The 27,393-nt window shown below is 33.8% G+C and overlaps 1 protein-coding gene across 3 annotated transcripts in view; it reads right to left on the bottom strand.

Annotated features, from left to right (window-relative positions):
• LRP1B (LDL receptor related protein 1B) overlaps positions 1-27,393 on the bottom strand; it is a 591,311-nt gene that overhangs the window by 151,526 nt on the left and 412,392 nt on the right. For all 3 annotated transcript variants that reach the window (XM_090143529.1, XM_090143530.1, XM_090143531.1), the window contains exons 22-31: positions 24,659-24,859; positions 23,475-23,720; positions 19,175-19,372; positions 18,268-18,472; positions 17,644-17,808; positions 16,353-16,597; positions 9,357-9,488; positions 7,309-7,536; positions 4,624-4,798; positions 4,226-4,320 (exon numbers count right to left, since the gene is read on the bottom strand). In XM_090143529.1, the coding sequence (XP_089999655.1) occupies positions 4,226-4,320; positions 4,624-4,798; positions 7,309-7,536; positions 9,357-9,488; positions 16,353-16,597; positions 17,644-17,808; positions 18,268-18,472; positions 19,175-19,372; positions 23,475-23,720; positions 24,659-24,859 (1,890 nt within the window). The remainder of the gene's footprint in view (positions 1-4,225; positions 4,321-4,623; positions 4,799-7,308; positions 7,537-9,356; positions 9,489-16,352; positions 16,598-17,643; positions 17,809-18,267; positions 18,473-19,174; positions 19,373-23,474; positions 23,721-24,658; positions 24,860-27,393) is intronic.

The raw sequence follows: 27,393 nt of genomic DNA, 5'->3' as shown, positions 1-27,393 counted from the left end.
GACAAGTAGAACTTGAGTACTTCAGCCTAGCACAGGAAACCATCCAGAGAACGTGGATGAACCCTGCCACTGAGTTATAAAGGTGCTACACAGGTACAAAGGTAGCCATACTACTGTATAGCAGTTGCTATTCCCTGTAACTCCTGACTGCTCACTGATTTCAGGCACAGAAATCTACTGATGATGTCTAAACATGCTATAAATGTTACTTATACAAAAATTACAATGTAATGTTGCCAGGTTTTCTATTATTTTAGTTATTAGAATAGTATTTCTATGCATGGGTATGCCAATTACACAGCATCAACTGATAGAAATATCAATCTCCTATCCAAGTTTCTTTTCCAGAACATTTTTCCTGTAGTGCTCTATTATTTCTAATGCAAAACAAAAACGCTTACTTTTTCCATTAATTTTCCTGGTTTTACTAATGAAAACAGGTGATTTGCTTAAGTGCCACAGTCTTCATGATACACTTTCACATGGATGGTTTACATCCTTTCTCAAGGCTGTCAAAGTGAACCTTATGTGCATTGTGGAAAAAAAAAATGTATTGTGTTAGCAGCTACCTGATGACAATACTGTGTGCACAACAGAATACTGATTTGGAAGGACTCATCATTATTTGATCATCAAGACGTATGTCTCTGCATGCTTTGCTCTTCAGAAGACTGAGGTGTAAGGAAAACAGGCTCACTATCCTTGAAGACCTAAAATCACAAACTCAGAGTGCTTCATACAGCCCAGAATCATCAGCTAGATAAGAACTGCTACTGTTCATCAAGGTGAGCTCATACATCTGATAAATAATAAAGGGTATAAAAGAAAAACGGCAATGCAATTTTCTGGGAGAACAGCCATAGTGGTGACCTGCTCTAACATGTACCCTTCCTGCGTTAAACTAATCTGGAACAATTAATAATCCAAAGCATTGTCCAATTCCTCCTTTTAACACGACATTAAGCAGCAAGTGAATGGACTGAAGATTAGATGTTAGTGAGCTGAGAGTTTCCTAAAATTAAACTACATAGCTAAAATGAAGTCAGAAGAATAATTATGCAGATGGTATCTTCCTCACAAATAAGTAGTATTTACGTAGTTTAATATTATAAATTGTATATGTATGAGTTGAGATACAGACATTATTAACAATCAGTGAAATAAAAGATTTTTAAAAATTCTTCAGGGAGATAAGAGTTATCTCATTCTTTCCTTACTGGATTAAGAAAGATTTATCAGTTTATGTCTGTTTACAGTTCATGTATAAATAGTAATGTTTACAGAGATGTTTTTTTCTTTACAGAGAAAGTGGTGAGGTGCTGGAACAGGCTGCCCAGAAAGACTGTGGATGCCTGGAGGTGTTCAAGGCCAGATTGGATGAGGCCCAGGGCAGCCTGATTTAGTATTAAATGTGGAGGTTGGTGGCCCTGTATGTGGCAGTGGGGTTGGAAATTCATGATCCTTGAGGTCCCTTCCAACCCAAGCCATTCTGAGATTCTGTGATGTGCTTAAAATTTGGAATACGTGCTAAACGTCCACATATATTCAAGAAATAATTTATTTTTTTAAATCTAAAATAAAATCTCAAGGGCCAATCTCAGTAAGATTTTTTGGTTTGCATGTGTGCTTGTTTGCAGAGTCCTCTGTATATAAAAAAGAAGAAATTAGCAAGTGATATTCAAATAATGAAACATACAAAAAATGAAACAAGAACCACTACAGTAGCAAATAGCAAAGTACTAAAATCATGACCCAAATGGAAACTTTAAGGTTATTTAGGATAAGGAATAAAACTCTGTGTAAAAAAAAGCAAGAGCTCAATAACCAATAATTATGGAGCCTCTTGAATACAGCTGCCGATGTGATCCAGTATGTTTATTTACTTAGTTTTATCAAAGATCTTAAAAAAAACTTTCTAGAAACAACACATTCCATGATGTAATAATATCTGATTTCTTAAAAATAATACTATAGATACATGGTTGTTCTTTTAAAGCTTTATGACAAACTGCTTAACTGAAGATATCCATGATGAAGCAATCTGCCTCACAAATTACGACAGCCAAATATAGCACTAAACCTGAATCCCACAGCAAGTAATTTTTAAACTCCAGTGACTAGTTCTTTTTCAATTGATATGTCAGTTTCTGAACTGCAGAATGGATTATCAGGATCTATACAGTATGTCCCAGTTAAGACAAAAACACAAGTTTGCAAAATTATCAGTTTCCAAGAACTCTAAACTATGCAATCTTGATGTTAATTAAACTGTCATTGTTCAACATGACTCAAAATGAGAGAAAACCTGAATATTTCTAACTCAGAGACTGAATTTTTTTATTCAGGAAAACTAAACAAAACATTTTCAGAGTATCAAACTCTCATAAGTCTTATCTTTTTATATAAATGAATTCACTTATTAGATCTCTCATGTAGATTCCCAAATACTCAAAACAAGCACTGCATGAGATTTATTTTTGCTTACAATAAAAATACAGTTTCTTGGTTTGAAACAAAAGGCCACTCATGTTCTTCAGTGGTGTTTTCTTGATTTTAGTACGGAAAAATCTTATGCTAAAGATAAAAGTAATCAGGTATTTCATGTGGGTGGATATTTAGAGAATATTAGAAATTTAATGCTCGTTTTAACTATAGAACTGTCTATCTGTAAAACAATCTTATTTTCATCCTGACTAACAATAAAAATAAGGCAAGCTGTCTACTAATAATTAAATATTTCACTGATACTTTACTTGCTAACTTCATTTTCCCTTCACATGCATATAGATTATATAGAGAGACTTTACCTACTACCTACTTCATGACTTTGCACAGTTTCAGTTTGGCTATAAGAAGGGAGAAATGAATCTCTGGTCTTGTTATTATGCAAAAGAAATTTTCAATCTGGAATAACCTACTTCAAGTAACTGAGATCTCAAAGGTGTTAAATTAATCCAATACTACAGAAAAAATATCATCTCACTTGCAGTTCTGTGGTGAAGTAAAAAACTTATGTAGTAATCCTCGGTCTTGCAAGGCTTGCCAGAATGTTTAACTGCATGAATAGTTCATCTTATACCACTGAGACTGTATGTCCATGAAGAAAAATGTCACAAAACCTACACGGATTTGCACATGAAACCTTTGACCGTACTGATATACTTACAGAAGGAAAAACAAAAAAAAGTACTTACCACTCTACCAGGTATTTGGTTCAGTGGCTTTACTGCTACTCAGAACAAATTCAATGACAGAAACCATAAGCACTGCAATTTAGGACCTTGTGACCCGTGATCACATGATGTTCAGTGCAATAGACTGCACACAGCCTTACTTAGTATTGTCCAAATATTATTATATGAGGATATGCTTCATCTCAAAATTACTGATTTTATCACTTTTTTCCTCCAAATAGACAACTGTCTTTATAGCTGCACATATGTAGCATCAAATTAAACATACAGCAGTTGTCAGACATCCATTCAAATTAGCTCTAATGCCAAATTTATTTCACTAATGTTTTGTTTCTGCTTATGTATTCAGTTATGAAAAGTCAAATTCTTTAAAATTTAAAACACTTTATTGATAAGCCATTAATATAGCACAGACAATTGACACAACTCCTTTAACTCCCTTAAAAAAAGAAATCAAAAAGAAAGGTAACTGTATGAAAACAAAAAACAATATGCATGGAAAGGATATAGTTTTCCAGAGAATGCTATAACTTAATTATTCTTAATTATATCAATTATCAGATCTTAAAAATGAGGTTTAGTCATTGTTACAAATTAAACACTTCAACTTCTGCTCCTTTCTATAAAAAAAAATAATATTAAAGTTATCTTCCCATTATTTCAGATTTCAGTGAGGAAAGTTCCACAGTTCTAGTTAAAGAATCCTCTCACGTGGATTTAATTGATTAAACCCTTGCTCTCTAAACTCTTTTTCTCATGAACTAAAGATGGAAAGACACAGTCGGTTCTAGTTCACCTTCAGCCTAAATAACTGCTCTAGTGCTAGAAGTTAACAATAGAATACTTGATCCATTATAGTGGATTTCCATTCAACCAGAATTGGTCAAAGCACCTCAAATGGTAAAACACAAGTGTCAGTGTTTACCATGTCTTTGTGCATGCTCTTTTTACTGTGTCATATTATGACAAAGCATTCCAAGATAATGCTTATACTAAAGTACTGTTGATTAAGAAACAGAAATAATACTTACCAACAGGATCTTTTTGATTCTGAAAGAGGATTTTGCTGTTGCTGCCATCCATGTTAGCCATGTTAATTGTGTTTCCATCAGTCCAGTAGAGCTTACTGAAGAAAATAAACATTAAAAATGTTGCTCTGTGTACACAGCAATTTTAATGCACCAGCAGAGAAAACATGTTTGTAAGCTTAGAATTATGCAAAATATATAAGTAATGAGTATAGCATTTAATTAAAACCAGGTTTTGATGGAGAAGCAATATTCAGTTGAGAAATAATCAGAAAAGTCTTTTAAATGAATAAATCTAGGTCCAGTTTGAAAGAAAACAGAATGGGTAAATGAAAAATCTGAAAGAAGAAGAAATCTCCGGGTGAGGTTTGTGGCAGATTATTTTTTAAAATCAATCTTACCCTTTTACTGGGTGAACGGCAAGACACTGGGGTTTATCAATTCCATGGATGATTGAGGTTTTTAATGAACCATCTAAATGTGCCACATTAATTTGTGTTTCATCAAATTCTGAGCTAATCCAGTATAAGTTCCGTGATATCCAATCCACTGCAAGACCTCTGATACTCTGAATATCTGCAAAAATTGACAGCAATACTATTGATATTTTTTCTAGACTACTCTCAGTCTTTGAGAAAAAGAAATTATTTCTCCTACTTTGTTTTAAACTAAATTTGTGGAATATTCTAAGGAGATGCATTTTTTAAAATGATCGCCAACAATGAATAATCATTTTTTCCACTTCAGCTTGATACAATTGAAATAACATGGAAATAGTATTGGATTCAAGAAATCCCACTTAAATTCTCCTAAAAAATTACCATAAATCCTTTTGTCCAAAAATCACTATCAGACAGATGCTGTATTTTGTAGTGCATTTTTCTACTTAAGAATTTATTACTCACTACTACAGTATTTTTTAAAATTCAACTAGAAAGCTTAAAGATCACACTTCAGAAATATAAACATAAGAAGAAGCTTAATACTACTTTAAGTCATACTTAATGTATAGAACATTAAGAGACTTCCTACAACAAAACTATTATGAAGTTTAAAAACCTACTCCCTTCTTTATTGTCAGGCAGGCTCAATACAGAATGTGCTCATAGTATAGCACATAAATAGATCAGTAGCTACAATGAAAATGCTTTTTTTTATTATTATTATTGTTTCTGAAGCTGATATCTAATGTTCCTTTGATGATGTTAACTTCCTCCATAGGATTTGAGTGGGAAGAAATGATGAAGCAACAAACAGCTTAGGTTTGAAATACACCCAAAGCTTCACAAAAGCTGCAAGAAATCTACTTGCATTCACGGATTAAGGCATAAAGTGTAGTAAATCAAGAGCCACTGGAGGAAGTTACTGTTGTTACTGAAGATATAATACTGAATATGAACTTAAAAACCAGGAAAAATGATGAAAAATTTCTGAAATAACGTATTTTAAGGCCTACATTGCCCAACATAGACAGCTCTATCCAGAATCTATCACAATTTTTATTAAATGTGCAACAGCTTTCATGGAAGAACAATGGTTAGATTAGATGGTTATTAGATTAGATGGTTACAAGAACAGGCTCTGTAGCATTTAGGAAAAGCATGATTACTGGAAGGAGCAATCTGTGACATTAGGTAGCATTGGTAGACCACGAGTAAGATGCAGTTAATGAGATAGCTTCAAAACCTCTTTGCATATAATACCCTTCCTTAACAAGATATTATCGTTTTGAATCAATACCTGCCTTAGAAGCTAGGTGTAACATCACTGCTTAACTCCTAGATTGTAAAATGCTCCTCTGCCTCAGTACATCCCTTCATATTGCCAAGCATTTTAAGGAAGAAGGCCAAGCGTGATTTCATTATGATTAATAGTTTGTAATATATTTCTTCATCAATTTAACTTGGTTATGTTGACTGACAGAATTATTGCCGCTGACCAACTAACATGGATGTTGCTACAGACTAGCCACATATATTTAAGGTTAAGTGGTTACATTAGGAACATCACAACTTTGACCCATTTGAAACTTATCCCCAACATTTTTAGTTTTTGGTTGGAAGAACTGAAAAACAAGGATTTCATATACTTAAGAAGATTAAACCATGACTTTAGTATCTTTGCAACAGTGGCATGAGACTTCAACCAACAGGAGTCCCACAGGTACACTCTTATAAAGCTTAAGATCTTATGAGAAATATAAAAATGACTGTTAGCAAATGAGATCATTTATGTATAATAAGTAGTCTTTATAATGTCAGAATGTGGTAATTTTTTAAGTTTTATCTACAATAAATTACACCTTTCATGAATATGATTATAATTACTCCACAGCAGAAGATAATATCAATTAAAAGAGATGAAATTATGAAATAATGCTAGATAATAGTTTAAAAATAATATAATAATAATGTTAACAGAAATGAGTCAGTTTCATTAAGCTTCCTTATGTTTCTTGGCAGTTTTTTTCCCAAATTCTCACTGTATACTTTACATAGTAAAACAATGATGCAATTCTAATCTCAATTAAAAAGAATTCTGTTATATCTCAATAAAAATAAAAATTTTAATAAAATTATACGTTCAAAAAATAAACTAGAATTCCAAACAAATTATTTTCCCTATTGTTTACATGCATTATTTAATGTCAGTGCAAAGGATACCTAACAAGAATTTTAACATGTATACATCAGCAAATTTAGAACACGCACTTACCTGTTTGTATAATCAATGAATATACAGATCTTATAATTATGAAATAAACAGGAGAGTTTGGCTAAGCAGGTTATTATAACAAAAAGAGAATAAATAAGAGTGCTTAGCCTTGTCCTGGGCTCCCTGTAAAACTCCAAAGGAGGGATCTCCAGGAAGAGATCCTTCCCCACTGATAGTCAGCTCTTAAATAGGCCTAGGAGAGGTGGAGCCAGGCTTCACCCATTCCAGCAGCACAGGTGAATTGCCTTCACTTGTGCTCCCAGGGCTGACTCATTGCTTGCCTCAGGTGATCAATCAGAGGTTCAGGCCATGATGATTCAGCAGTTCCCATACATCCATTATTGTTTTCAATTCAATATTATGTTACTTACCTCTTGAAATAATAGTTTCTAAACCAGTGCCATTAATGAAGGCACGCTTGATGGTTTGTGTTTTCACATCAGTCCAATACAACCGCTCCTCAACAGCATCAAAATCTATGACTGTCACATCATCAATGTCAGGAACAGTGAAGGCTGTAATAAAGTTGAAGTAGGGGTTGTCTATGTCTACTCCTCTTATTTCTGAACGTCTCGCATAAAGAAGAAATTTCTTCCTTTCTGTTGGAAGATAAGAAAAAAAAATCACCTCATCCCCTTCGCATCATTGCTAACAAGAGTACAAATCATTCATTTGCAAATGTGTAAATAATATTTGTATGAATGATTTAACATCTCCAGGAAACCTGCACTTAGTGTTATTTGAGAAATAAATTACATTACAGAGCGTAAAAATAACAGGAAAAATATATCAATTCTGGGTACGGGACAAGATGTTCCTATGCTACTATATCAATACAGTCTAGCAAAGCTGTAAGGGAAGAGTTTAAACTTTGAACTTTTTACCCTAATAAAAAAAATTATTTGAATATCGTAACAGATGCAGACAATATCATTACAGATACTTGGTATTTCCAAGGGGGAGAAGACTATCAGTGTAACAAAGTTTTGCAAACAATACTCAGTAAAAATATCACAATGTAAGCATAAGCAGGAAAAGTCAAGGCAACAGGAAAAAAGAAAGCTCATTAAAACTTAGACATCCTCTAATTAAAAAAAAACAACAATAAAGCTGTTAAAAGCAAAACAAAACACTACTTTATCTCAGAAGTCTAAATTATTGAAGCAAAGGTCTGTGTATGAACTGTAAGGGTAACTTTATTACCACAATATTCTTGACACAATAAAATGTTTTTTCTTGAGGTTTCCTTCACATTATTAATAAACACTGATTAAAGTAATGCTTTACAGAGTTTTAAGAGATAGTGGGAACAATTTCTGGACATTTCTAGGGATTGACAATAAAGTGTTTAATTTATATATATATATATAAATATATATAAATATATATAAATATATATAAATATATATAAATTATATATATAAATATATAAAGCTCTTCTTCAAAGCTACGTCTAATATTTTCTTTTCATTTTACGTAGGTTGCTCCAAAAGTAATGCCTCCTATTTATTTCCACAGAAGCTACAACAGATACAGTGAGCACAGTAATGCAATTTGATAGAGCAAGTTCACAGCTGAAAAGCACTATTTTTCAAAATAGTCACCACCATTAGTTAATTTGTGCAGATGAGTTGGGTCAAGATGCTCTTCATTTAGACGTGCGACAGCTATGCATGACCACCCAGAACATGGCTTATCTTTCACGTAGCTGTCACCTCTGCTGAAACCATCATCCACTGCCTCCCTGTGCTCACATCCATTCTTTGATCTCCATAAACATTCAGCAAAAATTGATAAATGTCAATGAGTGTCATTTTTTTTCCCATAGAGGAATTCAAGGACACACTTTTGCTCCATACGCACTTCCATTTCAGACACTGTTCTGTCAGACTGCCCCTCTGCTGCCATCTGTGGCACAGCAACAAAATTAAATAGAATACTGGTGACAAAGTTCAACTTCTGCCACCATACCACCAATATCTGCCTCTGATGCCATGGGCCAACATCATAAAATAGGAGGCATTACGTTTGAAACAGCCCTAGTTTTTTTTCTTAATCCTTGAAAGCAACACTTAGAAAATTTTAGAAGAACAGATAGAGACTAAAGCTTGTAAATATATTCTTGCTACTCAAGTTACTTGACTCATCATTTTCTGATGAACCTTACACTATTTTAAACATTTCTGTTAAATTCTGCTAACATATCATACATACAAGCAATAGATAAATTGTCTGTGGTAATAAATACTAAAGCTACACACATCCCATATATTGACCATAAGTTATTACTTATCAAAAACTAGATGCTTCTTTTTAAATCTATCATTAAAATGCTCTGTAGAGACTATTTCTAAGGCTATTTTAATTTGCCAAATTCAAAGACTTAAGATAATTGCCAGGTCACGGGAGAAAAACTTACCATAACATGTTTTCTTGTCTAAAGAAAGTTTCATCAGATGTGGACATGCACATGCAGCACTTCTGTTGTGATTGATCAGACACATGTGAGAACATGGACCTCTGCCCTCATTAGCAGCACATGGATTTGAAGCTAAAATTGTATAACGAAATACACAAAATATAAAAACAACCTTCAGAACTAGTCATTTTTCTTGCAGCACCACATTTCTTCTCATTATATTATGACTATCATCGTACTTATCCTAATTTGCTTCACTTGATTTTCACTGGAAACAAATGACAAGATTCTGTAAGAAGTTTTAACTCATTAACAGTTCAAGAACAACTTTTTTAACAAGAATTTGCTATCACAACTCTAGGAAACACTTTATTCACCTATATCTGAAGGAAAACAAAGATAATTAAGCATTTATGAGAAATGCAATCAGGTAAAGATGTACATTCCACTTTACAATACTAAAAACTGTTGGTGACTACATAATTTCTAATTGTTATGGATTACCCTTCCTTCAAATTTCTCACTGAAATTTACAGCTATTTGACAATTAGAAAGCTAACTGCTCAAAGTGTGATTATTTTAATATTAACATAATTTGATGACCTTATTCACTACTGGATCTCCTTTTTATAGACCAAAGAGGGTAAAAGCCTTATTCAGGTTTTTCTTTAGCATTCCTTGTTAAGGACAGTCTAAAGGTAAATGAAACTACAACTGCACCTACTTAGTAGCTGCTGCTAATATTACAGAAAGCTGTATGAGAATCTTCTGCTGACTTAACAATAATTGCTGGTGATGTGATTTTTTGGTGACATTAAAATTTGATTGTGAAATTTTAACTACCATGCTATCAACCTTGTTTCATTAGCTAGTGTAGGTATGTCAAATCTGTGAAAACTACGCTGGTTAGAAATGTAGAATATTCTGTTTGAAGAATCACTAAGACTATTGCGCATGTACTCTAATCTCTTTTTCTAGGCAAATAATGAAATAATAGACTTTTTTTTTTAAAAAAAAAACTTATACTACCACCAAAATTATAACTTCATGAAGCCAGGGGATTTTTTTTCCCGCCGTCTGTAGAATCAAAATGGCCTGGGTTGAAAAGGACCACAATGATCATCTAGTTTCAACCCCCCTGCTATTTGCAGGTCACCAACCACCTGACCAGGCTGCCCAGAGCCACATCCAGCCTGGCCTTGAATGCCTTCAGGGATGGGCATCCACAACCTTCTTGGGCAACCCGTTCCAGTGTGTCACCACTCTCTGTGTGAAAAACTTCCTCCTAATATCTAACCGAAACATCTCTTGTCTCGGTTTAAAACCACTCCCCCCTCTCCTATCACTATCTATCCATGTAAACAGTCATACCCTTTCCTGTTTAAATGGCTCCCTTCAAATATTGGAAGGCCACAATGAGGTCTCCCCAAAGCCTTTTCTTCTGCAAGCTAAACAAACCCAGTTCCCTCAACCTTCCATTATAGGAGAGGTGTTCCAGCCCTCTGATCATCTTAGCCCAAACCAAAAGAAAAATGGTCCTTTTCAGTGAGAAATGAATTTTGCAGTCTATTTATACCATTAAAATGTAAGCAATTGTACACTCCTAATCAGGAGGCATGGAATAAAAAAACATTGGTATAATGAAGACAAAAGCAGCATGTTTCATTTCGTTAAGTGTCAAGCCAGGTCTGTAAAGTGAATAAGTGAATTTCAGTGAATTCAATGCTCTCCCTTGATTTGATCTACACTTACTACATCAGTGAAAAACCTCATATGAAAAGATAATTTGAAATGCAAAATTATTTTTACTTTGTTCAAAGAAAAAAAAAACTTTCCCAAGTCGTTTTATTTCAAGCAACTTTATACCATTCTCCTCTAAATAAGATGTGCTGAAATTGCTTTTAAGAGCATGAAGTGAGATGACTGAGGACAGTGCTACAAAATCTTGAAACTATTCTTGTAGTCCTCATTCATTATTGCACATATACAGTTCCAGAGCACTCATATAGAGACATTCCAAACATGAACAGAAAATCAGAGTGATTTTTCCATTAAAAAAAAAAAGGAATAGCAACAACAAGAAAACAACATAGAAGATTAGCAGCAATGAACAGGGAAGTGTGATGAACTGACTCATCAAGACAAATCTCTAATTAACAAAATCAATTAGTTTGGAATATATTTCCTCAATGCTGCACTTGCCCACAATATAGTAATTAGCTAACTAGAAAAATTTGATGCTTGAATTTCTTTGGGAAATAGCTCACACTCAAGCACTAAAATCTGATGGCAAACTAAAACTAACTTAAACCATTTGCTTCTCTCATCAAGGCATGCTTCCTTAAATTGATCTACATCACTTGAATCCTTTAACTACTTATTTGTCTGACCAGAACTACAGGAGGAATGAAATCCTCAAAGCCTCAGATTAATGGATTACTTAAATTCTATCCAGCGTTTTTGATTATTCTATCATAAAGTCACAATCTTCTACACTTTTCTGACAAGTTTCTTTCCATCGCTGGCAGCTCTCTCCCAGTCTTTGCCATTTTTCCTGCTGTTCCAAGGCTTAATGAAGAAAACAAAAACAAACCATCTCACATCCTCTCTATAATTACTTCTGCATCTCTAACAAGACAGCTGGGTCAACAGGCATAAAAATATTAACTTGGTAATAGGAAGTTAAGGAGTTAATAGCTCCTTTGACTGCTAATGAACTATAAACTCCCTTTATCTTTATGTCATAACTATATTTGATTTTGTCTTTTCCAAAAATATAAAAATGTTTAATTTATCATCATTATCACTTCTCTTGTAACTATAGCAATAATGTGGAAAAATTGGGATTGTGAAGTGGGGCAGGGGTGAAGGAACTCATAGTTTACAACTTCATGTAAGAGACAGAAAAAGCAAACCTAAAAAAACAAATCGAAATTATGAAGATTCCATGAGCCCTTCAGGAGTTAATGGCTAATGGAATATTCATATTAGTAAATCATCTATCTCGGGAAATAAGTGATCAAAAACAAGATTTAGGGTTTTGACAACATTGTGAAGGATGTCATAAAAATAAGTATTGCAAGAGATCTCAGGAGATCATTCAGTGATCACTCACTGATTCGATCTGCATTTACCTGGCACTATTGCTGTCAGAGTTTAGCCACAGACTTCTTTTAGTTCAACTACGTTTACTTAAATAATTTTAATAGAACCTCCATCTCTTTGTATGCAAATATATACTTGGATATTACTATCTTGGATATTACATTTTACACTCCTCCGAAGTTGCTCTTTAAGCATAGAATTCAAATAAAACACCATACAGGAAAAATAAAAAGGAATACTAGTTATTGATCATCAAATCAATCAACTTCCAGTCCAACCATTCAAGATCTTTAAGTCCAACCATTATCCAAAAGGCAGAATTATGGTTGAAGTGTTCTAACAATCTGTGTACTATTTGTCCACATCAAAATTTATTCCTTTATACAGCATGGACTCGAAAACTTGTGGAAAAAATACAGTGCTATAAAGCAGACACATTTATGTCCACTCATGTGCAGAACTGGAAAAGTGTATCACCATAATCTAAAAATGATGCATGCCAGCACAGGTATATATTCCTTTCATATTTGTACCGCTTTCTCTGTGTAATTGCTAAGTCCATTCTTTACTTTTTAATAAAAAATCATTCTCTTGAAGGCAAAGAGGTATGCAGTTGGCTCGACTATCAAAACTTTCTTTCATTCCCCAGTAGTAGCTCTAATCATTCTTTCTAATTCTATCACAAACAACCATATAACCATTCTTTACTTCCCTTCTCCATGCCACCTCGCATTTCACAGACTTCCATCATACAGAAACATATCTATAAGCTGTATTTCAAGAAGCAGCATTTTACCTGCCTTCATACAAAAATCTTTCCCACACTCTTGATCAGTCTGTCAAGCATGCTCCGAATCTTTCATATGATCTGTTTAAAGTATTTAAGATGTGGGAGTGCTATGGATTTATAGAGCATCACAGTGCACTATTTGTGGTTCTTTACTCCTTACTAATTCTTTTCACCAATCCTTTTCTTTTGATCACTGCAATGCACAGAACCAGCATTGTTAACGAACTGGACAGCCTTTTGCACTACTTAATTGATTTACATTCCTGATTGCTTGTCAATCTACTTCTCTTACAGTACTGCACACAGTTGTGTCACCCTTTATCATATGACCTCTAGACTGCTGCCTAAAAAAATTATTAGAAAAACATTTTTTCTTCAGCAGTAACCCTTAAATAGCTGCAGACATTCTATCACCAGCTGACAAATGAAAGATTACCCTGACAGCTTCTGAATATGCATACAATGTGGACCAACTTATCCTCCACATTAGACTCTTTTTGAAGACTTTCCTTGGCATCAGATTGCAGCTAGAATTTTTTATTTATTTTTTGAACCCTTCTACTTTAAAAATACATAGAATCATAGAATTGCTCAGGTTGGTAAAGACCTTAAAGATTATCAAGTCCAGCCGCAAAACATGACTAAATACATGACTAAGTTCTTCCTACGCTTCCAAATATATGCACTTTACTTATATAAAAATGATACTTCTAAATTGCTGACAATCTACTCTCTATCTTATTAAAACCAATTATAGATCTAAGCCTCTGTTCACTTTCACTACTTCCTGTAACGTTGCTTTTCATGGTTCCAGAGATTCTTCCGCCATACTTGGTCAAGATAAAATACCTGTTTGTATCCAATTAATTCAGCATTAACCTTTAGAATTTACAAGCTAAGAACTGATCAGAAAATTGATTAGTTCTAAAATATACATTTATTGCCTATATTAATTATTTTAACTTCACATTTAATTGCTGAAAGAAATTAGCATACCATGGAATGTGTTCATACAATTTATATATTTGCTATGAAACAAAATAGACAGCAAGAATTGTGAGTAGCTTTAGTTGGCTTGGTTCTTCGTGATGCTGTACTGTATAAAGTATGATAGATTTATGGCAGTTCTGAAGCTCTTGTTAACAGATCTCTCTGCTTCTCCTTCCTCCCATCCATGCCCAAGCTTAGCCAACCAAAAGATTGGATTTCATTTGAAGCTAAATGAAATAAGGCTGCTCACATTTAAAAGTAAAAATTTCTCATTTCCTTTTCAAACAGAAGACCGTGAGAAAGCTGACAGCTACAGGAGAGTACACAGTTTGAGATGAAAGAGTACCAAAAAAAGAAAAAAACATAAAAAGAGAAAACTGAAATTAATGATACTAGCTTAACATCAGGAACAGAGTACATGGAGTGCCTGACTTTCAACAAACATACTGATATACTAAAGCAGATAAGAAACGCACATGTAAAAGAATAGAAAACGGTTTAATAACAGGACACAAGTTATAAGGAAAAAACAAAGGCAGCAGTGCTTTTAGTCAGTGGGTGCTATGAGTTACAAAAAACTTCACAAAAATTAGAAATTTACTGTTAAAGTATGAGAAAAGGGAGGGATTCTTTCCATTTTGGAATTCTAACCTACATGTAATCTTATTTACTGTACACTGCCACAAATTCAGAAATATAGTTAAGATAGAATCCAGTAACGTAATGATTTTCCTCTAGGTCTAATAAAATTTCACTTAACATACATTAGATCTGTAGTAAGGAATTGCTTTCATTGAAAGAGTATTATTTAAATCAAACTCAGAAGGCCACCGATAAATTGGAATATGGTATTTTCTACATCATAAAACTGCAACTATACAAGTTCATATTTTAATTTCTTGATACTGTTAAAATACGGTTTAAAACTTTTCTATGGTTCATACCTTTGCTTAGGCCAAGATATCTGTGACTATGGAATGCTGAATATCATCACCCTACGCATCTGAGGTCTCTCTCTAAAGTCAGATAATCTCCCAAGACACTGCCTCACCCCAGTCCAAACAGAAAATAGCTGGTTGGTTTTTTTGTTTGTTTTTTGTTTGTTTGTTTTTGCCCCCTAACAGAAAGAAAAAGCTGACAGGAACTCTTCTGCTACCATGAAAACACTGAATATAGAACACAGGTCCTCAGACACCAAAGTGGAAAAAGTGACTAATTAAAGAAAATAGCAATAAACCATTACGTTAAAGTGATACACAGGCGAATATTTCTTGCAAATGTATCTTAATATGCTGGGTAAAAAATTCTAAGATAAACTGATAAAAATTTAAAATTAGTTTCTATTGCCATCAAATTTCTGGAACAGGTATTGAAATTTATCCAGAGACTACAAAACATTCCATGACTAATCGGTGTTTACCCTCCAGTGGTATTTTTACTTTCCTATATTTACATGGAAATTAATCACAGAATCATAGGATGGCTTGGGTTGGAAGGAACTTCAAGGATCATGAAGCTCTGACCCCCCTGCCACATGTAGGACCACCAACCCCCATATCTAACAATAGACCAGGCTGCCCAGAGACCCATCCAGCCTTACCTCAGACACCTCCAAGGACAGGGCACTCACAATTCAAGTCACTATCCTTATTAAAATTCAGATAGTATATTCACTATCTAAAGTTGCATACACATTTTACTTCACAGAAGAATTCATCTTCCTTTAGAAGCAAAGGACAACTAACACTCATGTTTGCTTTTGTCAGATGATCTCCTTTAGTTTAAAACAATATTTGGAAGCTTTTAAAATACGTATTGCTCTTCACTTCATTTTTATCAGATCAAGAACAAGATTCCAAATGGGCAATATTCACAGACACCAATCTTAATCTCATGTTTCTAGTTTGAATTCTATGTCCACTCAAGTACCGCTCATGCTAAAAATAACATTCAAATAAAAATAAATAGTTAAAGGCAAATAAATATGCAGATATTACTTTATATATATATTATACATATATATGTATACACATTTATATATATATATATATACATATATAAAAATTTCCCTCTCATATGAATAATGATTAACTGTTCTATAAAAATGTCACCTTGTGGCTGACGGCTTGGGTGATATATCTGAAGATCAAAGGGCTGAGCACTTGTTTTTTGTATAACGCTGACATTCTGGCCAGTCCATTTATTGGCTTTTGCAAGTGTATTAGTCCGCCAATCTGTCCAATATACTTCACTCCCATACAAAGAAACAGCAAACGGATGAGAAAGATATTCGTGACCCCGTATAATCTCTATCATGCCGGTTCCATCATATAATGCAGAATAAATAGCATCTGATCTACAAGATAAACCCAAACTTCAGATTACATGAAAATAAAAATAACACCACCACAGAACCATTATGACACTGGAGCAAAATGTTTTATGATCTTACTCTTACACTGAGAAGACAAAAATTGTTTAGAGAGCAATCATCAACTTCAGACTTGATTTAGTTTGTGCTATTAATTTTTTACACTAGGATGTGAAACATTGCTTGTACAGTGTTTGAAAAAGTCAAATTTAATTCTATAATGTGATAATGCAGCAGAGAAGTTTACATTCAGATGAACTTAAAGAAAAAAACACATTGAATTGCTTGGGTCTTCTGGGTATTAGTTTCAGGGAGCACTAATAGCCAACTGCTTTTTAAGCCACAGGAAATCATGGGCCAGGCATAACACAGCTGGCAGTGCAGAGGACTCACTATCCAGGCCACATCCCACTGCCCCAGAGCAAGGCAAACACAACAAGACCCAGTGGTGGCAATCAGGTTCAACTAAGAGTTCAGATCATCAGACAAATTTCTGGTGATGAGACAGGTGAGGAAGTCAGTTGTGGATTAAGGTCTGGATGAACAGGGTCTGCTGTCAGGCAGTGCTGTGGTTGGGCTGAAGTGAGCACATGGGCACAAGCAAAACATGCAGGTAGGTTCCTGCCAAGTCTGGCCATGGCCATTATGATCTGCTGATCCACTCAGGGCCTGACAATAGGTCATTTAAAGATCCCTTCTGTCTCAGGAACTGAGGTAGAATTTCTCATAGAGACTTTTGTAAATAAACCAAATAAATGTATTCATCCACTTTGTATGAAATGTACTTCCATACAGTCATATATTGACAAACTCTCATAGTCAACAGCTATCCACCAAAGACTGCAAAGGACAAAGAAGTGAAATTATTTATAATAACAATGCAATGAAAGGAATAAACATAAGATCCAATTGCACAGAAGACTATGTACTTAATGTACATAGCCACATTACACTTTCAATGTAGTTCACATTTCTGTATGTAAGAATAAGGATTTATAAATAGATAACCAAGAATGCTGTTATCACTTTACCTGGCATCTGTCCATACTATTCTTTTCTCAAAATGATCCACTGTAAGGCCATTAGGCCAGGCTCCAGTATCCATATCTTTGTATATGATCTTTCTTTCCGCTCCGCTCATAGAAGCGGATTCAATGCGAGGAAAATTTGCATCCCAGTCTGTCCAAAATAGAATTCTAGTGAGAAGAAAATAAAACAGATATAAGAACGTATTTGAAGCATGTAAGAAAATTTTAAATGGTTTAACAAAAAAAAAAATAGTTGGAAAGAAGATATAATTTTTCATTTTAAATTAAATGAAAACAACTTTCCATTTAGTGCTTGTGAACAATAGTACATGCTGTATGTGGCATAAGGGCATAAAATGGGCCAGTTACCACCATCCACATTAAAAAAAAAAATCAGAAGAAAAATATCACTCAGCAGAAGTGTTTTGTGAACAAATTTACCTTTTCTTAACACTTACACGTCCACAGTACATTGTAACAGGTGGTATTTCACTTAAAATAGGCTTTCAAAAACTACGAACGAGGTAAATATAACTCACAGGAAAATGGTAAACAAATAATCTTGCATTTAAAACTCTGTATTTAAAATATTTTTCAACTTCAAAAAAATAATCCTTTTACAATTACCCATATCTGGGATCCAAAGCAATAGCTCTTGGATGTTCCATAGCTCCTGCTATTAACGTTGTTCTCAAAGTACCGTCTAACTTTGCAACTTCTATTTGGTCCAGATTGCTGTCTATCCAGTATATGTTTCCTGCAATCCAGTCTACAGTAAGACCTTCAGGTGTTGCCAGGCCATGCTGTACTACCACCTCAATGGCACTTACACCTTAAAAAGAGAAAGAGTCTTAAAAAGCTAATATAGAGTCTGATATAGTGTACATAGACATACAAGTGTATCATGTGCTCTTTGACTGAATTCTTGATTAATGTGATGGCTGACCATTATCTTTCATTCCACGTAACATTTTGTCTTTGCAAATGTGACAGACTACTGTAAGTAACCATACTTCTTGCACTGCTTAAATAAACTTCATTCTATAGAAATAGAACAATTTTATTCTTTGATGGTTTACTGACTAAAGCCATGGAAATTTCTATGAAGGCCAGATCTCACATGGAGTCCCACTGCTGACATACCCATGCTCTGTTACTGCAAAATTGGTCCCTGGTATCTCTGAAAGATGTACTCATGCTCTGTTTTCTAATTGACACAGTAGACAAAAATTCATGCAGATCTACTTTTATTTTTTCCCCAATCAAGCAAAAAGAAATGAAAGGTTTTGTTCTCATGGGATCAGGAAGAAATACCAGCCCTTCATATTTTTTTCTTCCGCTAATAGACTACTGCAAAATGAAACTTTTATAACAAAATGTTTCTAGCAGTATGCCAAGATATATATTCTTTTAGAGGCAGAATATCATCATAGATTCTGTTTTTGTGAATGCTACCTCAGTAACAATTTAGGATATCCTGTATTCTGTAATGTAGTTGTTTTCACTCTTAAGAAATAGAAGATTAAATCCGTACCTCCAGTATCAGAAAGCTTGCCTCTGTAAATTTTGTCCTCCACCACATCTGTCCAGTACAGTAAACTCTGACTGAAATGAAAATCAAGTGCTATTGTATTTCTTAAACCAGGAACTAAAAGGCTGTAGTCACGTTTGTGAAGATCAATTTTTCTGATCTCGTGTCGAATAGAAAAAATTATGAAAGCTTCAAATGGATCTGGAAGCAGAAGATTACACATTTCAAAAGAATAATAAAGAAAAGATTGTTATACGTTGCTATAAATGACAAGTGAAATAAGAACAGAGTATTAAAACAATTCACTTCCTGATAGAACGTCTTTCAAATATATTTTAGTCCCATAAACATCTCACTTCTCTACTATATATAACAATATCTTTGATCAGTACAAGATACCAAATATTACAATTGGGAATATCACACTCAGCTATTGAAATATGTTTTATAGCTACACCACAAATTGTTCCATAACTAGATCTTTAAGTCTCAAGGTATAAACTATTTTCTCAAAAGACTCGGAAAAAAATAATTAAATTGTACATCATTCTAAAAGAAATTTAATTGAAAGAAATGTACTAATATATACAGGCTTTTTCCATTTAAAATTAAGTGATTTAAAAACATTACTGCAAACTACTAAGCACGGAAATGAGCATTTTTACGCTTACTGATACACCACACCACTAAACCCAATTACCACTGAACTTCTTCCTTTGCTATTCAAATGATGTTCAATTTGTGCCCACAAGCTTATATCATTATACATATAAATATATATATAAACAGTCACTGCATAGGTTAACCGTATTATAAAATTGTTTTCTATTGTAATTATTACAAAGTTTAGATGAAGTGAAGATTTCAAGCAAATAGCTGTATTTTTAAAACAAACAATGAGAACAAGTATTGAAAAGATTAGATCTTCCTTTTTCTCTCTTTTCCTTTTAATATTGCAAGACAGTTGGAAATTCTAACAGAATGAAATTTAAAACCAGCTAAAACCAATTGAGAAAATAATCAGATCATTCTTTTGTCCAAGTATGTACCCAATAGTATAAATATATATATATATATACACACACACACACCCCTGAGGTCATACAGCTTAGAAAATCTTTGAAGTCACTATTTAAACAAAACCTGAACTGTGTGTTTTGGACTTTTATTATACCAAGTTCTGAAAGGCGGAACATAAAAATGAAATTTAAATATCTTTAAAGAACAGGTTTTTTTTCCTTTCTATCATGATGTGAAAGAGTTCAAGTGCAATATATCAGCACAACTTATTCTGAAGGATGTTCCAACAGAAACTAACAATATGGAAATATATAATTTATATTGACTTTCTATTTGAATAATGAAGCTCTGTAATATACTTTTAGCTCAATCAATACAGTTTTTGAAATGAATTAAACATTCTTCGAGAAGTCTCTAATGTAACAATACACGTGCCAGAACAATAGAAATCAAACTATTTGAAAACATGAAATATAGAAGAAAAACACTGTAGCACTTAAGACTCTCCAGAATGGAAGAGAAGAAGAACTAAAGAAAAACAGGGGAAAGAAAGAGAAAGACATTGCAAGACTCATTGATTGAGAACCTAAAATACAGCTCAAAACAGATTTACTTTTTTTTTCTTCATATTTTAGTTTAGTTTTGATGGATACTTACTGAAACGGCTTCTAAAGCATCTTGAAAAAGTACAGTAATGCATACAGACTTTAGATGTTACTGCAGTGTACTACAGAAGTGTTTGCATATAGATACAGTCTATACAAACTCAAGAGTTAAAAATTAGCAAAGGGCAAACTAATAATTTTCTTTTGAATTTTTTTTTTCCTCTTGGAAGAAGGATTACTGGTTACTGCTCTAACACAATGCATATCTTCTCCCAATTCAAGAGATTTCAAAACAAACATGGCTATTGTAAGAATTATACCAACTGGTATTACTGATGGCATTTGGCATTACTGGGGACTGTTTACCTCCAGAAGTCCTATTTCATCTCGCGTTGTAGTAGACAAAACTATAAGCCTGTACTTAACATTCACATAAGATCTCACGCACAGAGATATTAAACGCAATGGACATTTTGAGGCTCACAAATCCACAAATGAGAGCAAAATTGGGATCTCTTGACTGGTTTACCAAAATGCTATTCGTACAGTCAACAATTAACGTATCAGAGTTTCTATCTTTTGGAGTATTCATCACTTTAAATGAAATAAACTGAAATTATTATTGGCTGTAAAAGCATATGACTTATTTGATACGGAATTATTTTCTTGCTGCTTTGATGGCATTAGGATATAATCTTTACGGTTTATAAAGAACAGTATCACTTTTCTTTATACTAGCTGACATCTTCAGTCTCAGATCATATATTAAACGTTAAATTGTCTGACAAAATCTGTAAAAAATCAATTTGCAACTTTAGATTCTTACCAACAGCCAGTAAATATTAAGCAGAAATATCTCATGGGTCTAAGAAAAGCTAAATAGCTTTAGTCTCAATTTTCTTACTTTTCAGCACAGAGAGTATATTTCATTTGTATTGCATTTTTTTCACTACCCTTAGGTTTCAAACATTAGATTAAAGCAAGCAGAAATTACCAATGTTCGTTACTAGCCTCTCTATAACATTCTTAACATCTTTTTATAATGTTTTTAATCCCTTTATTCCTGTAACCCAGTAAAAATGTGTTTTCTGAATATTCAGAAATGACAGTGATAAAATAAATGTGACCAATCAAGGGTCAAAAATATTAAAGCAGTGTAACAAAGTAAGAATTTTAACTAATAACAACAACATTTTGGACATACAGGTCACAGTAACATGTCAGTGATGTGTGATCTGGGAGTCTACTATCAGCATAGCTCAGTGATAGCTCAGCAAAATATATCTATAATTTCATTCTGTAGTAGCAATTATTTACATACTATAACAACAATTATTGTGATAAAGACTTGATTTGGATGCCATTCTCTAAATGATGTTCCCAGTGGATTAATATAAACAAGTTCTTAAAAATATTAAGAAAATTTCTCTTCAGCAAAATGCTCAATTTTTAAGCATTTGCTAAAAGCTCTTTAATGCAACATTCAGGATACAACACTAAATTTTCTTTGTTCACTGTTTCAGAAAAGAGAAATATTTTTTACTACATGCAATACAGACTTCATTAAAACCGTCATATAGCTCTACAACACTGTACAAATTAGGTCAAGCAAGGTCAAAGCACATGGATTAGAATTTGCCATATTTTCTGAAATGTAGACAGTTAAAATGTCTGCTAACTAGTAAATTATTCCAGGTGATTTGAAATGAGAAACTTGGGCTTTTATTTCTCACTTAGTGATTTAAATTTTTTTCCCTATAATTCACCTGAGGAAATGCTGAGTTATCTGTAATAAACAAGGAATATCTTAATCATAAAAGCTGTTCAATTATAAAATATCCAAATAAATTATAATAGTTTTGAAGACATTTTGACCCAGTATGGATAAGATACTATCAAGGAGTAAGTACATAACAGTCCTAGAGTGATACTCTGAACATGTACATTATTTTTAACTTCATGCAGGAAAGTACTGATGTTATGACAGCATCTATTTCACATACATGTTTTCATTTCACACACATTCACAATGAGCTTAACAGACACCCTTAACAGCTTCTGAGATATGCTTCAGTACAAAATACTGAGCAATGAAGGGAATGTATTCTCCTCTCCTGCTTTGGCTAATGTTGGATTTCCTCTGGTTAGTACGTTGAACTGGTTTATTGATGACAAAATCAAGTAGCAGGATATTAAAGGTTAAAAAATAGCTTATTCTGTGAGTGCTAACCGACAGAAGATAATTGCTTCTGTGTATGCATATATTTGCAATTAACATTCCAAACTCTGAAGTAAAAGTTTGCTATGAGATACAGCTGATACAGGCTAACAGCACACGCTCCAATTTATAGAAAGATGTGAGATCACCAACAAAAGGCCAATCAATCCTGGAACTGTACTTCTGTACATGGACTTCATAGTCTGGGTAAATCAGGAGAGAGGCCCAAAGAAATGAAAACAAATATCCTGAAAGTTGGGAAAGGTTCTGGAGATGCATAGAGAGGTATGTCAAGAGATACCCAAGGCCCAGTAGTGCCCAAAAGCAGTAACTTGATGAACCAGTGCAAGTAAAGCCTATATTCAAATTAAAAATCAGATGAAAACAAACAAACCCACTCACACTAAATTAATATCTATTAATGTCTGGACGTGTTAAAGTCAGCTGAATTTCAACTTACCAGTACTAATGCAATTTTCTCCATCCTTACTGAGCTTCCAGCCTTCATAACACGAGCATTTCACATTATTTTTATGTTGTTCACACACTTGACTACACTTAAGGTGCTTGGTGCAATAATCCATAATTTCACAAGTTTTGTTGTCTACACTGAGATTGAATCCTACGGGGCATGAGCACACAATTCTTCCTCCAGGAACCACAGAACACTGATGACTACATCCACCATTATTAAGTGAACACTCATCTGAAAAAGCATGGAAAAATAAGGGTGTTACAGGCTGTGAGGACTGTTTGTTATACCATATACTTCTGAAAGACACAAATGCAGGAAAAGCCTCTAGGAAGAGCAAACAATTTTAAATCTGCTAAACAGCTTATTGTACTTATTTTAAAGCTATAGAATTCGTAAGTATTTAGCATAGTATCCTTACTGCAACCTTTCAAAATTTTAGCATGGCAGATGTACAATATATGAATATATTTTCCCAGACTTTCACGTATATTTCATTGACTTAATAAGCATCCATGAAGAGTTACACCAGAGACTTTTTTAGACCAATATCCCAACTCCAGAAGTTACCAAGTGCTAAAGATTGATGCACAAATAAATAGGCACACAAATACTTTCCTTGTCCCCAACTACTTGAACTTCTGGGTTTAGGAAGGCCTCAATACTCAGTCTGACGTATCTAAACCATAGGCAACCCATTATTGAAGAAATGTGTACAAGTAAGAATTAAAAATAATAGTAATAATAATAGTAGTAAAAATCAAGGTATCTTCATCCATGCTGTTACCATCCAGGAGACATGTAACCTCCTTCTAGACATACAAATTCATTCCTTCACGATCACTTACACAGCTACTGATAGGATTCCATCAACCCAAGCCTTTGCAATTTAAGAGAATTGCACATTAGTTTCAGTACTTTCATAGATATTCTAGATCCTTATATTGTTTATCTCCAGGAAAAGAAAGACTTACCCAAGGAGCTATGCTTCTCTTTATTTGAAAAAAGCAAAAAAACAATTCATTCAAGTAGAAGAACAATATGATTTCATTAAAAAAAATCCTCACATAGGGAACTTTTATAACAGTATCTAAGGTTAACATGATAACTTTTATTTGAAAGAAAGTATTACGACAGATAAGGAATCAGAAAAATGTGTCTAAGAGAAATACCACAAAGATCGCCTTCATCAGATCCATCAGGACAATCTCTTCTCCCATTGCAGAGCTTCTCAGGCTGTAGGCAGATGGAGGTATCATTAGCACAAGGGTATTTTGGTGGTCCACACATATAGCCCTCGCAATTATCCTCATCAGACTGATCCTCACAATCAATATCGCCATCACATAGCCACGCTTTGCTAATGCATCTCCCTTGGAGAAAAGAGACAATAAACACAGGAAATCAGACTGCAAGTAAGCTTCAGAAAAAGCCTTCAGTAACATCACATGGAAAATTATTTTTTGTATTATGCTTTTGTATTAATAGTACTTTCTTCTTGGATGAGCAGAAGGAAATCAACTTGTACTTATACTCTGAGGCATAACCCACATCAGTGTTGACAACCCAATTTTTTAAGTAATAAAAAACCTTTTTTTTTTTCCTATGCTGACTAGAACTACATACAAGTAGAATAGATTCTCATAATTTCAGTTAGGTATTCCAAATCATGCCCATTATTTTCTATTCTTAACTTTGTCTTTTCTTTTTCTCTCTTCTTTCATCGTTTACTCCCATCTGCCTTCCACAGGAGTAGCATTTCACATTCTGATAATTTGAGTGTAGGAACCAAAAATCTTTCTAAGAAGAATAAAAAACACATTCTAAAACATGTCAGAGAAATAATTCTCTTTTACATGGAATAACTATAATAGATGAAACTTCTTCCAGGACTTAAGTTTTACCAAAGCAACGTTCTGATTATTTTCTTCAGTCTTGAAAACAAACAAGCAAAAAACAAAGCACTTTTGTGCTGATCATCAACATTTGGAAATTTAAACTGGTTATGATGCTTAAAAGCATACAAAACTCAAAGCCAGGGATTGTCATAGGTCAAGAATAATAGATTGTGAACATACTGCTTACCAGTGTGTGAGAATGCATGTTAAACTCTTAAGCAGAACAGAAGTGACAGTTACTTATCCCTCCAACGAATAAGGAGATCTTGCACTGTGCTTCTACATATAAACTACTTAGTTATTGAGGCCTATCTATCAGGAATGGGAAAGATGATCCTGGAAAGATGAGGATCCACTGAAAACAATATCTGTGGATGCCCAGGGACTGGCTGATGATAGCCAAGACTTAACTGCAAGGTTAGTATAACTGCAAACTGCTGCACAGCATGAACTGACATGTCTTTCTGTCTAGCTTTCCCAGTTCAGATGAGATCTTCCCAGCAAGAAACTGAGACTGAATATGACTCTGTGTGTGCAGTAAGCATGACAGTGTGAAATAGCGAACTACAATGAAACTCTGATCTTACTGGTTATTAAATGCATCTGAGTACCTAAACCACTACAGGCTATTAGTTACCCTGTGTTGCAAACATTTTGTAAAGATGTCCACAAAATTTAGCATCCCTAACTGCAGTTCTACTGTCTTCCACTGCACTGCAGCAGATTAATTTCTTACAGCAGAATTATTTTCTAGTTAGCTTAAGATTAACATAATTGTTTGCATTTGTTGTTTTTTGCCTTCTTTTAATGGAAAAGGTGCCATCCTCCACAGAGAATGACAACTGGATACAAATACAGTGAAACAAGAACAATGGGGAAAAAAAGCTCCTGTAAAAGTGAAGCTGCTTTCACTTTCAGTGAACAACAGTAAGAATTGAAATTTCAGAATTATATGACAGTGAATGTTTCAAACAGCGGAACGTAATTTTACCAGTGCCAAAATCACATGGAAACTTAAACAGGGAGAAATGTCAGTTAGAATGAGAAGCTCTCCCCTTTCTCTTATAATGGTCAGTCCCAAATATCCTACACTGAAAAGATAAGAATGAACAGACACAGGAAAACAAAGCTGTATGTATTACATGTATACTGTTTATTCCCACATGCAATCAGAAGTGTTTCATAGAAGTGTCTATATTCATTATCTTAAAGTGAACATTGATTTTATATATTATTATTACGCAGCAGTAGAATGAAAGCTACTGGAGAACACCAACATCAAGCAAACTAGATGGGTCCCAAAGCAAATTGATGCTGCCATCAGGAGAGCTCTTAATCTGTTTGTTGTTTTTTTTTTCAATCTTTTATACATACAAATATTTACAGAGCAACTCAGTATTCCTGCCTTTCCATTACTCTAATGAAGATATATGTTATAATAAGATCCATCTTTCTCTATGATAGCTATGACATGTTCTTAAGTAGAATATACTCATAAGATGTAAATCTTGAACAAAATTCGAAAGAGATGGACTTAATGAAATACTACGACTGAAATCATTACTTCAAACTCACTCAACTATTTGAGTTTTAATTCCCCTTACTGAAACTTACACTTTTGGCTTCCAAAAGCCTTTACAGTAGATTTCACCATTAGTTAAGTGCCTCGACAGATATCTTTTATTTTCCATAACGTGAAGCAGTACATTAGAAGTTCTGAAGCAAAAATTATGTGGGAGAGTTTAATTCAAATGCTTCTTTTCCATTTTCTACAAATATGAGCAAGTACAAAAGAGAATTAACTTTTTAAAAATTTATTTTTATTAATTTTTTTAATCACACTCTTCCATCTTTCTTGAGATACTGAGCTCAAGAAGTTTTTGGACTGATGATTTCTTAAATTTCAGGAAACCTGCTTTGGTGGGAGCTATCTGCATTTTGAGTCATCTTAGATTTGCTTTCAGCTGGCAGAAGCTGTAATGCAGGTTTAACCTCATTCATGCAAAAAA

Source organism: Phasianus colchicus, chromosome 7 (assembly GCF_987193195.1).
Source record: "Phasianus colchicus chromosome 7, bPhaCol1.hap1.1, whole genome shotgun sequence".
NCBI lineage: Eukaryota > Metazoa > Chordata > Aves > Galliformes > Phasianidae > Phasianus > Phasianus colchicus.
The sequence above is the reverse complement of the archived record's forward strand: the minus strand, read 5'-3'. Positions and strand labels throughout refer to the sequence as shown.